Source organism: Dendropsophus ebraccatus, chromosome 1 (assembly GCF_027789765.1).
Source record: "Dendropsophus ebraccatus isolate aDenEbr1 chromosome 1, aDenEbr1.pat, whole genome shotgun sequence".
Taxonomy (NCBI): domain Eukaryota; kingdom Metazoa; phylum Chordata; class Amphibia; order Anura; family Hylidae; genus Dendropsophus; species Dendropsophus ebraccatus.
In genome coordinates, this window is record NC_091454.1 from 196,022,383 (window position 1) to 196,040,385 (window position 18,003).

At 46.0% G+C, this 18,003-nt stretch overlaps 1 protein-coding gene across 1 annotated transcript in view; it reads left to right on the forward strand.

Moving 5' to 3' along the window:
• Positions 1 to 8,079: 8,079 nt before the first annotated feature.
• The window catches only part of CNNM4 (cyclin and CBS domain divalent metal cation transport mediator 4), a 38,098-nt gene continuing 28,174 nt past the window's right edge, over positions 8,080 to 18,003 (forward strand). The window contains exons 1-2 of the mRNA XM_069943560.1: positions 8,080 to 9,096; positions 17,090 to 17,453. Of these exons, the coding sequence (XP_069799661.1) occupies positions 8,089 to 9,096; positions 17,090 to 17,453 (1,372 nt within the window). The 5' untranslated portion in view covers positions 8,080 to 8,088. The remainder of the gene's footprint in view (positions 9,097 to 17,089; positions 17,454 to 18,003) is intronic.

An 18,003-nucleotide genomic window follows, 5' to 3' on the forward strand; every position in this document is an offset into this window, starting at 1 on the left:
GAGGGGCACTATGCACATGGTGATATTACAGGGAATGTGAGGGGCACTATGCACATGGTGATATTACAGGGAATGTGAGGGGTACTATGCACATGGTGATATTACAGGAAATGTGAGGGGCACTATGGGCATGGTGATATTACAGGGAATGTGGGGGGCACTATGCACATGGTAATATTACAGGGAATGTGAGGGGCACTATGCACATGGTGATATTACAGGGAATGTGAGGGGCACTATGCACATGGTGATATTACAGGGAATGTGAGGGGCACTATGGGCACATGGTGATATTACAGGGAATGTGAGGGGCACTATGCACATGGTGATATTACAGGGAATGTGAGGGGCACTATGGGCACATGGTGATATTACAGGGAATGTGAGGGGCACTATGCACATGGTGATATTACAGGGAATGTGAGGGGCACTATGCACATGGTGATATTACAGGGAATGTGAGGGGCACTATGGGCACATGGTAATATTACAGGGAATGTGAGGGGTACTATGGGCATGGTGATATTACAGGGAATGTGAGGGGCACTATGCGCATGGTGATATTACAGGGAATGTGAGGGGCACTATGGGCATGGTCATATTACAGGGAATGTGAGGAGGGCAGGGGGCATGATAACCTTGTAGGGGGAATGTGGGGGAACAGGGATATAATGCTGAAATGCAATTTTTCAGCTCATTTAAGTACAGCTGCTAGTACTGCTTCATCTGTGTTTTGGTGTATTTTTTCTGCTTATTTAACATAAAAATTGAAAATCAAGATTTAAATCGAGAATTGTCTCAAAATGAAAAAAAAAATTGAGATTTTATTTTTTGGCCATATCATCCGGGAAGGGGGGGGGGGTCGCGCTTTGTCAGTTCTTGCCTCAGGCCGCAAAAAAAGCTAGAATCGGCCCTGTGCTCAATACCCTATTTTCTGCCAGTATTGGTGGTGACTATCGCATTGTTTGGGTATGTTCCCACTACGGAATACGCTTAGAGACTACAAGTGGATTCCGCCACGCACCTCTGCTTAGAGTCCCATAGACTCAGTGGGGGAGATTTATCAAACATGGTGTAAAGTGAAACTGGCTCAGTTGCCCCTAGCAACCAATCAGATTCCACCTCTCATTCCTCACAGACTCTTTGGAAAATGAAAGTTGGAATCCATTGTTTGCTAGGGGCAACTGAGTCAGTTTCACTTTACGCCAGGGATTTTGGCCAGGGAATTCTGCCATCTGCCCAAAGAATTGACATGTCACTGAGGAGGAAGGTAAATTTCTTACTTTTATCCTCAGTGCCGTTTTTAAGGATATTTGCAGTTAAATCCCTATGCTAATGAGGTGTTTTGGTGCACTGGGCTGGTGGCGGGACTTCCGCCCCCCAGTACACCAATCCACCAATGAATATGGGGGTGGCACTCTGTGCTGCTTTGCTGATATTCATTAGGTGGGGTGGGCCAGCTGGGAGTGGATCAGTACACTGGGGGTGGTAGTCCCGCCTCCAGCCCAGTCAACCAAAACGCCTCATTAGCATAAAAAATAAACTGCAAATATCCCCAAAATGGTACCGAGGATGAATTTAAGGAAAATACCTTTGCTCCCTGTGCACTATAGTGACATACTGTATCAGCAGGTTAGATGCTTCCAAACTGCTGATAGTTTCCCTTTAACCGGCAATGGATGATCAATGCAGTGAAAGTGAAATGCATTGGCATGCATTGGTTAAAAGGTATTAAAAGTACTGTCGTGTATTCATTGGTCTGTGAAGGTGTGGTGGTCTCCGCCTTATCTCTCTATAACACACTATAAAGTTAATCTCCTAAAGGTCAAAGAGCTGGAGTGGTCAGAAGTCATACCAGGAATACAGGATATCACCAGGGTGCGGTTAGGAGCTTGTGCCAGGAGAGACAACCTACTTCTATTCTGAAGCAAGACACAAGTCATCACGTCAGCTCAGGCTTGTGTCTGCAGCTCATAATGAAGCAATGCAGATGAGGCCCGATTAGACGTCTTCGTGACAACAATGATCTGGTAATTAGAAAAGTTCATATAAGTATACAGCGGTCAGACTGGTTCTCATCACTAACAAGATTACTTAATATAATGTAAATAAGGTTTACACTGAGCAGTACTGTAAATCTAAAGGAGTTGTCTCATCAAGACACCTCCCTTCATATGTCCCATTAGGGCATCTGGACGTCATTGGGGTTTCCTCTACTGCTCAGGACTAGAGATGAGTGAACCGGATTCGGGTTTGAGTCCATCCGAACCCGAACGTTCGGTATTTGATTAGCTGGGGCTGCTGAACTTGGATAAAGCTCTAAAGTTGTCTGGAAAACATGGATACAGCAAATGACTATGTCCATGTTTTCCACATAGCCTTAGGGCTTTATCCAAGTTCAGCAGCCACCGCTAATCAAATGCCGAAAGTTCGGGTTCGGATCGACTCGAGCATGCTCCAGGTTCGCTCATCTCTGCTCAGGACCCCCTCTATAATGCTATGTTCCCTTGTGGTGCTGGTGAGTCGGGCTGACGTAATTAGACCATGGTGATAAATCATTTTGTAACCACATTAGAACCATTTTTTTATTCGTTTTGGCTTGGGTACTGTAAAAATAAACTCACCCACCCTGATCCCCTGCAGTTCTGACAGTTCCTGGTCCCCACTGCTCTTAGCTGCTTCCTTTTACATGAGGTCCCTGCAGGAAATCCCATCAATCATTGGCTTAGCCAACTCATCACTGCGGACAGCGATTGTGTGGGAAGTTCCTGCAGGGACAACGTGTCACAGAAACTGGAAGCCATCAGAATGGCAACTGTGGGAGATCAGTGCAGGCGAGTATGGTTTATTTTTATATTTTTAAAGCACCTAAGTCAAAAAGAAAAGTTTTGCTGTTGCTGGTGAACCCCTTTAACCAAGACCCCTTTAAACATCACAATACCAGTGGCGTAGCTACCATGAAGGCAGAGAAGGCAACTGCTATGGGGCCCTTGCAGGAAGGGAGCCTGGGAAAGCCTGCTCTGCAGCCTTTATGGTAGGTAAGCCACAGACAGCGAGCGGACCACCGCATCCCCCCTCCCCCAGGGGACCAGAGAGGAAGAGGGATCTGGCACTGTACTCTTCAGCCCGCTCACTGTAGTGCAGGGTGAGTGGGCTGCACATCAGAAGGATGTGCCATGTCCTGCACGCACAGGAGAGGGATGAAGGACCTTATCACATGACCCAAAGATCCTCACTACAGGAGGAGGAGGGGGAAGTCTGGGAGCTGTAAGTGCTGTGTCTATGTGTGTGTGTGTCAGTGAGTGTATGTATCTGTGGGTACATATGTATTTGTCTGTGTGTGTATGTATCTGGTTAAATATGTATATGTTATGTATATGTCAGTGAGTGTATGTATATATGTATCTGTGGGTATATATGTATGTGTCAGTGTATGTATCTGTAGGTATATATGTATATGTCAGTGTATGTGTATATGTCAGCGTGTGTATGTATGTATGTATCTGTGTGCATATATGTATATGTCAATGTATGTATTTTCGCGTATATATGTATATGTCAGTGTATGTATCTTTGTGTATATATGTATATGTCAGTGTATGTATCTTTGTGTATCTATGTATATGTCAGTGTGTGTATGTATCTGTGGGTATATATGTATATGTCAGTGTGGATTCATGGGGCCCTCTACAGTTTTTTGCTATGGGGCCCCATGAATCCTAGCTACGCCCCTGCACAAAACTATGAAAATTCACAATAAAAACATGTGTTGTCTTTTTCCACTGACCTTAAAGATGTTATAAAACACAAAAATAATTGCACCGTGTGAACCCAATCTTAGCAAGTTTGGGAGGGTGGGGCAGTTGATTTTGACTAAAAACATTGGGAATGATTCTCAAAGCAATTTTAAGTTTTGTGTTTTTTTTTGTTTTTTTTAAAAATAAATATAACATTATTCATGGACAGACTGAATACTACTGTATATTTTTTGTATTGACTTGACTAAAAGAATTTGCAGCACCTATTGCCATGATAAAAATCCAGTCCCAGTGCCAGGTGGGCAGCTCCCTGGGAAGGAATAGATTTTCCATTGTATGACTAAGTGCATGAATTATTGAAGAAGAAGCATGAGCTGTGACTGTGTGAGCTGAATGGCTTTGGTTGCACCACAGGGAACTTATCCTGATTAACCCTTGAGATTATATATATATATATATATATATATATATATATATATATATATATATACATACATATAATTCTAGAAAAATCCTGTCTGGTTTCTCCAACAAGTAGTCCTAACAGAAAAGATAAATTGTACCTCTGGGAACCATAAGAGGTGTTGCTGACATGGCTAAGAGAAGAAAATAGCTATGTGTCATAAAGGTGGCACACCACAATGAATTTAAATAAAAAAAAAAAAAAAAAAACATTACATCCAAATGCAGGGTGATCAGGCAGTACAAATGTTTAACATAAAAATGCAGAGCCAAAAACAAACAATAAAATCACTTAAAAAGCTGCAAACAGCGTAAAAACCATAGTAGACTTTAAAACAGAGGCTGCGCCACTCACTGGCAAAAGTCAAATCTCCATCTTTCTACAGGTCTAAATGTAAGCCGTGATACCCAAGTATCTGTGTGCAGTGGCGTAGCTACCATAGAGGCAGGGTAGGCGGTTGATATGGGGCCCGTGCAGGAGAGGGGCCCGGAAAGAAAATAAGAACTACCTGTGTCCTTCTGCTTAACCCCTTATGTACTGCAGTACATAACACCAACACACAAAAAAAAAATAACAGGCAGAAGACAAAAAAAAAAAACTTTGCTTCCCTGCACTGATAACCCCTGAACCCTCTGTTCTTAATGCCTGCTGTGCAGAGGTCAGGGGTTATCAGTGCACCAGCAGTAGAGCAAAGATTTCCTTGTCTTCTGAACTTTGGGTCTTGTACTTACACACTGCAGTACATTAGGGGTTAAGCAGAAGGTAGTCTGCTACTGAAGTGGTGATTGGTTAATGTCATCACATGACCGCAAGTCGGACAAGTTATGTACAGGCTCAAGTATGTACATCCATACCCATTCAGCCTAGGTAGGCAGCATTATGCATAATAATTTTACAAACAACAATGCTCCACTAACATATATATTAGATAGCCAAAACGCTCCACACAGATGCACCCCCAAAAAACAAATATTATGATCATGCAGTCACGCGAAATGCACTGTGGAGCCACGGTCATCCATGTTATGTATGGGCATATGTGTGTGTATCCATGTCTATCCAGCCTAGGTAGGCTGCGCTATATATATTACAAATGACAATGCTCCACTAACAACACTATGCTGATAGTTCCCCTAAGAGACTTCCCTTCATTTTCAGTGCCCTGTGCTGATAGTTTCCCTTTAGTGTCCCACAAGTACAACTATATAAGTTCAGATAAAAATTCCCCTTTAAAGGGGTTATCCAGCGCTACAGAAAGATGGCCACTTTCCCCCTTCTGTTGTCTCCAGTTTGGGTGGGGTTTTGAAACTCAGTTCCATTGAAGTAAATGGAGCTTAATTGCAAACTGCACCTGAACTGGAGACAACAGTAGGGGGAAAAGTGGCCATGTTTTTGAAGCGCTGGATAACCCCTTTAACCTATAACCACCTAATGCACCATTAAAGAGGTTATCCAGCGCTACAAAAACATGGCCACCTTTTTCCCTACTGTTGTCTCCAGTTCAGGTGTGGTTTGCAATTAAGCTCCATTTACTTCAATTGAACTGAGTTTGAAACCCCACCCAATCTGGAGACAACAGTAGGGGAAAGGTGGCCATGTTTTTGTAGCGCTGGATAACTCTTTTAAGGAGAAGTCCAGTGAATTTATAAAATCCGGCAGGGACAGGGGGAAATTAATTACAAGTACCAACTTACCTCTCCCCATGCCCGCGGTGAGAGATGAGACCGGCCTTGGGACCTCCGACAGGCACCGGGAGCTGACACGTTAGGACCTGGCAGCTCAGCCAATCAGTGACTGTGGTGGGACACCTCTCCACTTACTGATTGGCTGAGCGGCCGGTCCATTAGCCGTGTCGTCATCACAACTCGGGGGAAAATGCCTTCCAACGGAGGTCCTGCAGCTGGTCCCACCACTCACCACGGGCATGGGGGAAAGTAAGTCTGTACTTGTAATCAGTTTACCCCCTGGCCCTGCCGACTGCCAGATATTATAAGTCCGCCATACACTCTGACCCCGCATTCATTCCCAATAGAACCCTTCTATCTGGCTCTAAGACAAAATTAACATAAATGTTGATAAAAAAAAAAAATGCTCAGACGCACAAGACTCACATCTTGTTTTCCTTACTGATGCCATGGCGGAGCCACACAAAAAAGATTACATTTGGGGACTAAACCAAATCTAGTCACTAGTGGACTATGCTGGGTCCATTAAAGTGAATAGGGCCCCTGAACTAGGGGCCAAACTAACTTCACTTTATTGATGTCTAGTCCCATTCAGTAGATGTACACGCTGCGACCCTGCTCTGAACCGCCGCGATCTTGGGTGCTATGTGTAGCCTGGGACCGCGGCTATTAGCAGGCACGGTCCGATCGCCACGCCTGCTAATTATACATTTAAATGCAGCTGTCAAAACTGACAACTGCAATTAAATATATGATTTCCACCTATCCCTGGTGTCTCCCACGATGTGATCGCGGAGACGAGATCCCTTCTTCTTACTGAGCCAAGGCTCCCCGTCGCACTGACGCTGATCCCGGTTCGGCAATCGATGTGTCTGGTCTGCTGCAGACCAGACTAATACAGCAATGATCTAATTGATCATTGTGTATAAAGTATACTGCAGTGATCTCTATGGGAGATCAGAGCAGTAATACTGAAAGTCCCCCAGAGGGACTCAAAGTTACAGTGTAAAGTAAAAAAAAAAAGTGTTTTTATTATTAAAAAAAACCCTCCCTGAATCACCCTTTTCCCATTTTATAAATAAAACTAAATAAAGAAATAAACATATTTAATATCGCCCCCTGCGTAATCGCCCAAACTATTAAATTATCACATTCCTGATCTCGCATGGTAAACGGTTTAAGTGCAAAAACCCACCAAAGTGCAAAATTGCGCATTTTTTGTCACATCAAGTCCAGAAAAATTGTAATAAAAAGTGATCAAAAAGTCTCATATATGCAAACAAGGTACTGATAGAAAGTACAGATCATGGCGCAAAAATGACACCTCACACAGCCCCATAGACCAAAGGATAAAAGCGCTATAAGCCTGGGAATGGAGCGATTTTAAGGAACGTATATTTGTTAACAATGGTTTGAATTTTTTACAGGCCATCAGATACAATATAAGTTATACATGTTACATATCGTTGTAATCGTAACGACTTGAGGAACATTTTTTCAGTTTTACCCCAGGGTGAATTGCGTACAAATAACCCCAAATAAAAGAAATGCGTTTTTTTGTTCAATTTTACCACACTTTGAATTTTTTTCTGGTTTTCCAGTGTACTTTATGCAAAATATCAGCCTGTCATTGCAAAGTACAATTAGTGACGCAAAAAATAAGGGCTCATGTGGGTCTCTAGGTGGAAAAATGCAAGTGCTATGGGCTTTTAAGCACAAGGAGAAAAAATGAAAACGCAAAAACAAAAATTAGCCCGGTCCCGAAGGGGTAAAATAATATAATAAATAATAGAATAAAAATAAATAAATTTACATAATAATAATAATAATAATGGCCCTGGGTAGGGCAGCCGTGCTGTCCCTCCGTCCCCCCTATCTCTCCCGGCAGGACAGCGCAGGGTTGCAGGCCGCTCAGTCACTTACACTGGGGCCGCGCTGTCAAACACTAAGGGGCGTGTCCCAGCTGTAAACAACTCGACCACGCCTTGAGGGGGCGTGGTTAGGAGTACCAGACTCGTAAGATGGTTAGTGGGTGGGAGCTTAGACTAATAAGGGGTGTGGTATATGCAGATGAAGGCGCGCCTCATTGGCTACTACCAGAGCGGGGTGTGGTTTATACCAGCTCGGGGCGTGGTTAGAATGTCGCACACCCGGCAGTGTTTCCCGGAGAGTCACTCGCGCTATGGCCGGCCTGGCTGTCTCTATAGCCGGCTTGCTGACGTTCTCCTTCGTGCCGGCGCTGTTCGCCTTACAGAACGGCTCTTCCCCGGCCCAGGAGCTGCCGCTGATCGTGGGCTTCAGGCTGGAGGGCTGTGACCGTCACTCGGAGCTGTCAGCGGCCGGGGAGCTGGAGGTGACGGAGGGCAGCCGGCTCCAGCTCCGCTTCTACGGACTCTCGCTGCGGCCCGATAGCGACCACCTTATCGCCTTCACCGAGACGTCTGCCGGGTCAGCGCGGGACAACCAGAGCTGCCTGCAGGACACCCGGGACCTGGTGCGGGGCGGCTTCAATGTGAGCGGCGAGGCCGAGGGCACGGCGGCCCTGCTCCGCCTGGAGGTGCTGCCGCTGCGGAAGAGCGAGAGCTCCCGGCTCTACCTGCTCTGCACCCGCCGGGGCCCCGGCTTGCCGTGGACTCTGCACCCGGGACCGGACGGGCGGCTGCGGGTGCTGGAGGAGCACAAGCCGTTCCTGCCCGTGTGGCTGCAGGCCATCATCATCGCCGTGCTGCTCGCCCTGTCCGGCATCTTCAGCGGCCTCAACCTGGGGCTGATGGCTCTGGACCCGATGGAGCTGCGGGTGGTGCAGCGCTGCGGCTCCGAGCGGGAGAGGAGGTACGCGGCCAAGATCGAGCCGGTGCGCCGCCAGGGCAACTACCTGCTGTGCTCGCTGCTGCTCGGGAACGTGCTGGTCAACACCACCCTGACCGCCCTGCTGGACGAGCTGATCGGCTCCGGCCTCTGGGCTGTGGCCGCCTCCACCATGGGCATCGTGGTGCTGGGCGAGATCGTGCCCCAGGCCCTGTGCTCCCGGCACGGCCTGGCTGTGGGCGCCAACACGCTCTGGCTCACCCGCATCTTCATGGTCCTCACCTTCCCCCTGGCCTACCCGGTCAGCCGCCTGCTGGACTGCGCCCTGGGCCAGGAGATCGGCACCGTGTACAACCGGGAGAAGCTGCTCGAGATGCTCAAGGTAAGATCAGGACACCGGCTGCTGCTGGGACTTGTAGTTCTCCAGCTCTGCTCTCTCAACAGCGAACTAAGTTGCTGCAAAACTACAACTCCCAGCATGCCTGGGCAGCCTTCGGCTGCCCAGGCATGCTGGGAGTTGTAGTTTTGCAGCAGCTGTAGGCTCCCTATGCCTGCTAGAGAGACTGTGCTGTAATGCAACTCTTAGGGCCCTATTCCACCAGACTATTAACGATTACCGATCTCAAACGACCGCTATTGCGAAAGACCTGAAAACGTTCACTCATTTCCATGGAACGATAATCGTTACTTATGATCGTATTTTCTTCGCTATTGCGTTCGTATCTACTGCAAACGACTTCTTAGGGCCCTATTCCACCGGACGATTATCGTTCAGATTATCGTTAAATTGTTTCGAATCTATTCAATAATCGTTAATTAACGGCCGGACGAGAAATCGTTGATCGCTTCATAAGACCTGCACCTATTTTTATCGTTGCTCGTTCGCAAATCGTTCGCATTGAATAAGGGCCCTATTTCACAGTAACGATAATCGGCCCGATTCGGACGATTATCGTTCGGTGAAATAGAGAGAACGATCAGCCGATGATCGTGTCATCGGCTTATCGTTCATTTAGGGCCAGACCTAAAATCATCGTTCCCCCACCACTCATCGCTACGGTTGAATAGCGGTGCGCGGCGGGTGACCGACGATTTGACAAGCAGCAGCAGCATCATACGTTACCTGTCCAGGCTTCTTCTCCGCGCTGTCTTCATCCCCAGTCCCGCGCGCTCTATCTTCAGAATGGCCGGTCAGCTGACAGAGCGCTCAGCCAATCACAGGCCGGGACCGCCGCAGCCTGTGATTGGCTGAGTGTGGCTTGTCAGCTGACCGGCCATTCTGAAGATAGAGCGCGCGGGACTGGGGATGAAGACAGCGCGGAGAAGAAGCCTGGACAGGTAATGTATGATGCTGCAAGGGCGTAAATACGATCATAAGTAACGATTATCGTTCCATGGAAATGAGTGAACGTTTTCAGGTCTTTCACAATAGCGGTCGTTTGAGATCGTTAATAGTTAACGATTATGCAAACGATAATTGTCCGGTGGAAAAGGGCCCTTATAAAGCGATCAACGATTTCTCGTTCGGTCGTTAATCGTTAACTGCATTTCAACCGAATGGTTATCGTTTAGATTATCGTTAGGTTATCGTTTTAACGATAATCTGAACGATAATCGTCCGGTGGAGTAGGGCCCTTATTAGCGAGTGGCTGTCAAGGCATGCTGGGACTTGTAGTCTCATAATAGTTAGAAATCACCGTACTGTTGTGGAACCACAACTCCCAGCATGCTTTGCTAGCCGTCAGCTTTATATCGGACCTAGGTGCTCTGTCTTAAGGCCCTATTCCACGGAACGGTTATCGTTCATAAACTTGCTCGTTAACTATCACTAAACGATTTTTTTTTTAGCGAACGATAACACATAGCATGAACAATATATAACGATTATTTTGCGGTTGTCATATGGTCGTTTAAAACATTCGCCGGGGTGATCATGACCATACGACGCACCAACTTTTTTTTTTTTTTTATCTTTTTACGAACGACTGAAAGATTTCTAATTTTACGAAACGATTAGCGAATCATCTTTCGAAGACCAACGATTTTTTTCGACACGCTGCAAAACAATTTTGAATGACAATATAACGATTTCACCTTTGTCGTTCGCTCGTTTGCACAGTTTCCACTAAGCGGTTATAGTCAACGATCCGTTGATCATTTAACGATTCTGAAGCGCCGATTTGGTTTTTATAACAATCAGCGTTTAGACAAATAAATCGTTAGAAAATTTGCAAGAAAAATTGTTATTGCAATAGTTTTTAACCCCTTAGGGAATGCTGGGAGTTGTGGTTTTGCAGCAGCTGTAGGCTCCCTATGCCTGCTAGAGAGACCGTTGTAATGCAACTCTCAGCGAGTGGCTGTCAAGGCATGCTGGGACTTATAGTCTCACAATAGTTAGAAATCACCATACTGTTGTGGAATTACAACTCCCAGCATGCTTTGCTAGCAGTCAGATTTATATCAGACCTAGGTGTTCTCTAGTCTTAAGGCCCTATTCCACGGACCGGTTATTGTTCATAAACTCGCTCCAACCACCGCTTGTTAACAATCACTAAACAATTTTTTTTTATTTTAGCGAGCGATACCTGAACGATATATGTAGTGTAAGGGCCCTATTCCACCGGACGATTATCGTTTGCATAATCGTTAACGATAAACGATCCGTTATTATGAAAGACCTGAAATCGTTCGCCCATTTACATGGAAAGATATTCGTTACTTATGATCGTTCCTGCGGTCGACTTGTCGTCGTTATTGCGTTCGTCGCTACTCCGAACGACTTCTTATTCGATGCGAACGATTTGCGAACGAGCAACGATAAAAATAGGTCCAGGTCTTATTAAACGATCAACGATTTCTCGTTTGGTCGTTAACTGCTATTCAAACGAACGATTATAGTTTAGATTCGAACGATTTAACGATAATCTGAACAATAATCGTCCGGTGGAATAGGGCCCTTAGGGTTTTATTACACGGAACGATAATCATCCCGCACCGTGTAATAAACACAACGATCGGCTGATGATGGTTGTCATCGGTTGATCGTTGATATAGGTTCGGACCTATAATTGTTGGGCACCGACCGCGCACCGCTACGTGTAATAGCGGTGCGCGGCCGGCGGCTAACGATTTGCAAAAGAATACATTACCTATCCATGGTTCAGGGCTCCTCCTGCTCCTCTTTTTCCAGGGTCCCGCTCGCTGCAGCTACAGAGCGGTCTGTCTTAGCTGGCGGCCGCTCCGCCAATCACAGGCCGGGACCGCCACGGCCAGTGATTGGCTGAGTGGCCTGTTGGCTAAGACAGACCGCTCTGTAGCTGCAGCGCGCAGGACCCGGGGAGGAGAAGAGCAGGAGGAGCCCTGAACCCGGCATAGGTAATGTATACCAGTTTAGCAAGTAAGCGGTAATGATGTCCCTGCAGCCCTTAAACGATTATCGTTTAAATTGGAATGATATAGCGATTTTTCACACGATAATCGTCCTGTGTAATAGGGCCTTTAGTTGTGAAACTACAACTCCCAGCATGCCCTGATGAACTTCTCATTACATTTGCGGACTTCAGCCTCTGTTGTTGGGACTACAACTCCCAGCATGCCCTGCTAACCCTTCTGCTTATAGTATGGTGCTCTCAGGGCATGCTGAGAGTTGTAGTTTCGCAGCGGCTGGAGGGATACTGGTTGGAGACATGGGGTGTAAAATTTAGACTGGTGCAAACTAGGACCAGCAACCAATCACAGCTCCTCTATCATGTTCCCAGAGCTGAGAACTGAGCTGTGATTGGTTGCTGTGAGCAGTTTGCACCAGTGTAAATTTTACACCCTTTGATAAATCTCCCCTAAGTGTTTATTCTGCATAAAGTTAATTGAAAGGAGTGTTATCAGCTGGAGTGTAATAATCTCTGGGGCTGTGATAAGGCTTCACCAGTGGACGTTGGACAGGGACGGTAGTGCTAGGTGGGGGGGGGGGGGAGCCGGGTCTTTCTATTGTCAGTGAATTTAGGAACCATACAGAGTCATCACTATGGAGGATATAGGGACCTCTACTCCTCCCAACAGATCAGGCATGTGAACGTCACTGCCCAATCTTTGCTAGCAGCTTTAGGCTTCTTTTAGGCAAAGCAATTTTTTGTTTTCTTTTGTGAATGACCTGAAATCGTCCCTTGTAATAAGGCCCTAAAAGCTTTCCTATTACACACACTGATATCTGGCAGATTTTTAAAGCCAAAGCCAGGAACAGACTATGAACAGGTTATAAAGTAAAGACTGAGATTTCTCCTCTTTTTTTAGTCCCATTCCTGGCTTTGGCTTCAAAAATGTGTCATATAATTCTCTCTGTTTAAAAGGACCTTCAAGGCCCTATTACACAGAACGATTGTTGGCTGATAATCGTCCCGTGCAATAGAAGGCAACAATCATCCGACATGGACGATATTGGCTGATCGTTCCTGTCATTTGTCTTTCAACATGTTGAAAACCAAGCGACTGTGATAGAAGCGATCTGCTGCCGTCTCTCTGCGAAATAGGAGCAGCGGCAGTAGACCGCCACTATCCTCTATGAGCTGTCTGGACAATCTAGCGATCACTCAAGCAGCTCCCTGTGGCCCCTCCGGCACTTGCCCGTTCGCTGCCTCCACGTGTAGTAGCACCTGCAGCGAGCGGGGAACGAGGAGCAAACGGGCGCTGACAGCGCTCATTTGCTCCTCCGGTCGCCCCGTGTAATAGGGGCTTTACTCTCTGCTGAAAACATGACTGCTAAGCCGAATGTGGATGTTACTATTAGAAAGGCGCTTATCTCCCAGGTAAACAACAGACTCAGACAGCAAACAGCCCCTTGTGTATCCTCAGCTGGGGATCTGTCTGCTCCCTTATGGAACGCTTACGCAGAGAGAGAAGAGGAGAAATCTTAGGCTGCATTCCCACGTTCCGTGATCCTAACAGATCACGGACGTGGAATGCATGTACCGGAGTCCCCCCGCGCCTGGACAGCATCTGTAATTAGATGGTGGGAGCGGGGGAGACTGTATTCATAAGCACTGATTCATTACAGTGCGGCGCTTATGAATACAGTCTCCCCCGCTCCCACCATCTAATTACAGATGCTGTCCGGGCGCGGGGGGTTCCGGTACATGCATTCCACGTCCGTGATCCGTCAGGATCACGGAACGTGGGAATGCAGCCTTAGTCTTTCCTTTATGACCTGTTTTATAGTTATTCTTTGGCTTTAAAAATCTGTCTGTGTAAGATCTGTCAGATCATGATCTGGAGCGTGTGCGGTGCGGTCAGAGAGCTCTCGCTGTATGCGAGCCTAGGGTGCTATTACACGGAAAGATTATCAGGCATAAAATCGTTTCGTGTATATGCCGCCAACGATCAAACCACTAACGAATATTTGTTTCTGAATCAATGATTGCATCTGACCATAAAATCATCGTTAATCATTTGCTAATCATTCACAAACCTTTCGGTGTATGTAAACCTCATTCGTTTGTAATTACGATTGTTCATATAATTGTTTGTTAGTGGAAACGAAAAATTGCTTTGTCCGATAGGACCCTAATGGTGTGTTTACACAGGCAGATTTCTGACAGATCTTTGAAGCCAAAGCCAGGAACAGACTATAAACAGAGAACAGGTCATAAAGGAAAGACTGAGATTTCTCCTCCTTTTTTTTTTTTTTTTTTTTAAATCCATTCCTGGCTTTGTCTTAAAAAAATCTGTCTGTGTAAACGCACCATAAGTAGTGTTGTGGGGTGTAGCCGGGTCTCTATTGTGAGGTGAGTTTAGGGACCATACAAACTAGAAAAGTCATCAGAACCCACCACTATGGGGGATATAGGGAGCTCACCTCTCCTCCCAACAGATCAGGCATGTGAACGTCAGTGCCCAATCTCTGCTGAAAACGTGACTGCTTAGCCAGGTCTGAATGTGGATGTTGGACTATAAGGCTCCTATTAGATAGAGCGATCACCATCGTTCACCATATTACACAGAACGATAGTCGTTAGTTACGGTATCTGTCAGGTAATCTTTCTGTGTAAATGGACCCTTACACTGATTGATTAGTGAACACTAAATGAACGATTTCTCGTTGACCGTTTGATCGTTGCCTGCATTTACACTGAACGATTATCGTTTAAATTGGAAGAATATAACGATAATTTGCACAACAATACCTATGAAAGGTGCCGTATATTATAAAGGTAAACAATAGGCTCAGATGGGAGACAGCCCCTTGTGTATCCTCAGCTGGGGGGGTCTGTCCGCTCCCTCAGATATCAGATTGTGATATAGAGAGAGAGAGCGCTCGCTGTGTGTGTGTGAGCTTATTCCTCACTTCTGATTGGTGCAGAGGACCATCTATAGGTCTCTTGTATGGCGGAGAGTACAGCCTAGTGATGTCTCTTTTCCTGGATATATATTTGGTAACTGAGGGTATCAGTATTGGCGGTCTCCCTAAGGCCGGGGCTACAAGTGCCGTCTAGTTTGTGAGATTACAGTATATACATATAGTACATTAGCGGTAACCATCTGCATGTGACATGGCACACACATAAAACGCTGTGACGCATTAGAGGCGATATCACACTGCATTGTAAAGTGAACACGCTTGTGTGACTTATCACATGCTGTAGAGCGGTGGCCTCTGGGAGTTTTTCAGGATTTAGACCAGGGATGGGGAACCTTCGGCTCTCCAGCTGTTGCAAAACTACAATTCCCATCATGACTGGACTTACTTTGGCATGATTTATTGATTGTTAGGTTGAGAGGGGAGAAGAGGACAGCCAAACGCTTCTTCTCCCCACTCTTACAGGCCCGTAGATTTCCTATATGTGTGAACATAGTTGGAAGAAGCGTGTTCTCTCCCAGCTCTGTCTATAGAGATTGGCAGGCACCACAACTTTATATGTCTCTCTCTCTATGAAATGCTAGAAGTTTTTAAGCTCCATCCTTCAGCTGGTGTTAATATGGTACTTACATTATATTAACATAGTATAGTGAAATATATAGGGATTTTTTTTTTTTTTTTTTAAGCTCTGAAAAATCCCTATAAATTTGATGACATCATCAGTCTGGTTTGCGGCACGCCCGTCAGTTTTCTTTGTAGTTACAGAATATTTCATAAAAGGAAAAGTGACCTTCTCCAATAGATGAATTTACCTCATGATGATGTCAGCAGTTTGTGAGGTGATTCAGGGGCGACTACAGTGACTCCTCTGTATGCTCAGACCTGACAACCAATCAGAGCCTAGCTTTTATTTTCTCAGCTGCACCAGGAATATGGAGTTTCATCAGGGAACAATATTCCATAGTGTCGGCTAAAGGGGTTATGCAGGTTTAGCAAAGCATTGCTGCTTTCTTCCAAAAAACAGCCCCACCCCTGTCTTCAGGTTGTGTGTGATATTACAATTCATCTCCATTCGCTTAAGTGGAACTGAGCTCTTTTAACTGTGGCACATCTTGCTGATTAACATGATGATACACCAGTATAAGCCCATAATAACTTTGGCATGGCCATTGGAATTTAGTCATCATCCTATTAGTTTTGGATATTCTTAGCTCCCAGCGGCTTCCTCTTAGGCGGCGGTCGTCCCGTAGGTAGAGACGCCATCCTCTGTTATCTGCTCTTTGCGTGGTTATCGCTCTGCCCTTTGTATTGTGATGACTGATAGAAGCAAAACTTGCTATAAAAAACTTTTTGATAAGCCCTGCGTAGTATGGCGGAACATAGCGGACATGCCTGCCTGCATAGCGGCTTCCCTGGATGTGACTGATGGTATTACTGGAGGTATGTGCCATCTCTGGGCGACATAAGTGATGCACCTGGCATAGGAGTTATGCAGGAATCTGCCCTTCATTGTAGTAAAGGATTAACGTGTAAGGTGATGCCAACATCCGGTGTATGGGCCATTTCTATATAAGTGCACCCAAGCACACACAATGCTCTAAGTCAGGGATAGGGAACCTGCGGCCCTTCAGCTGCTGCAAAACTACAATTCCCATCATGTCTGGACAGCCAAAGCTTTAGCTTTGGCTGTCCAGGCATGATGGGAATTGTAGTTTCGCAACAACTGGAGGGCTGAAGATCCTCTTCCCTGCTCTTAATAGCTGGTTAAATGGGGATATCCAGTGCTACAAAGACATGGTCACTTTTCCCCCTCTCTTGTCTCCAGATTGGGAGGGGTTTCAAACTCAGTTCCATTGAAGTAAATGGAGCCCTATTGCAAACAACACCTGGAGACAAGAGAGGGGGAAACGTGGCCATGGTTTTTGTAGAGCTGGATAACACCTTTTAATAAATGAATCAGGTGGCTCAGGATGAGCATAACAGATAACAGCAATAAAGTTTAATCCAAATGTCTTCCCTCTGTTTGCAGGTTACAGAACCCTATAGTGGTCTGGTCCGGGAAGAGATGAACATCATCCAGGGGGCTCTAGAGCTGCGAACCAAAACGGTGGAGGATGTGATGACCAAGGTGGAGGACTGCTTTATGCTGCGCAACGATGCCATCTTAGACTTTAACACCATGTCCAGTATTATGGAGAGCGGCTACACCCGTATCCCCGTGTACGAGAACGAGCGATCCAACATCGTGGACATCCTGTACGTCAAGGATTTGGCCTTTGTGGATCCGGACGACTGCACCCCCCTGAGCACCATCACACGGTTCTACAGTCACCCCGTTCACTTTGTGTTCAGTGACACCAAGCTGGACGCTGTGCTGGAGGAGTTCAAGAAGGGTAGGAGTCTGCAATGAAGACAATGGGGGTAGATTTATCAAAGTGGTGTAAATTAGAATTGTCTTAGTTGCCCCTAGCAACCAATCAGATTCCACCTTTTATTTTTCAAAGAATCTGTCAGGTATGAAAAGTGGAATCTGATTGGTTGCTAGGGGCAACTAAGACAATGCGACTTTACACCAGTTTGTTAAATTTCCCCCAATGTGTATCTAGATCAGGGATGGGGAACCTTCAGCCCTACAAGTGTTGCCTAACTACAATTCCAAAGGTTTAGCTGTCTAGGCATGATGGGTATTGTAGTTTTCATGGGATTATTACATGTTGCATGTGAGATGTGTCACCCCTAGGATATTACTCTTTACTAGCTCTCTATACTACCACCATCTAGTACAGCTTCAGTGGGATCTCCGCTCCCCTATGCAAATATGCTGACATGCTGCTGTGGAATGTGTGAGGCCTCTCCTCTCTGATGTTGTCTCTGCAACCCATGGGTCCTTTTCCCTCTATTTACTACATCCTCTTACTCCTCTCCTCTGTTATCTCTAACACT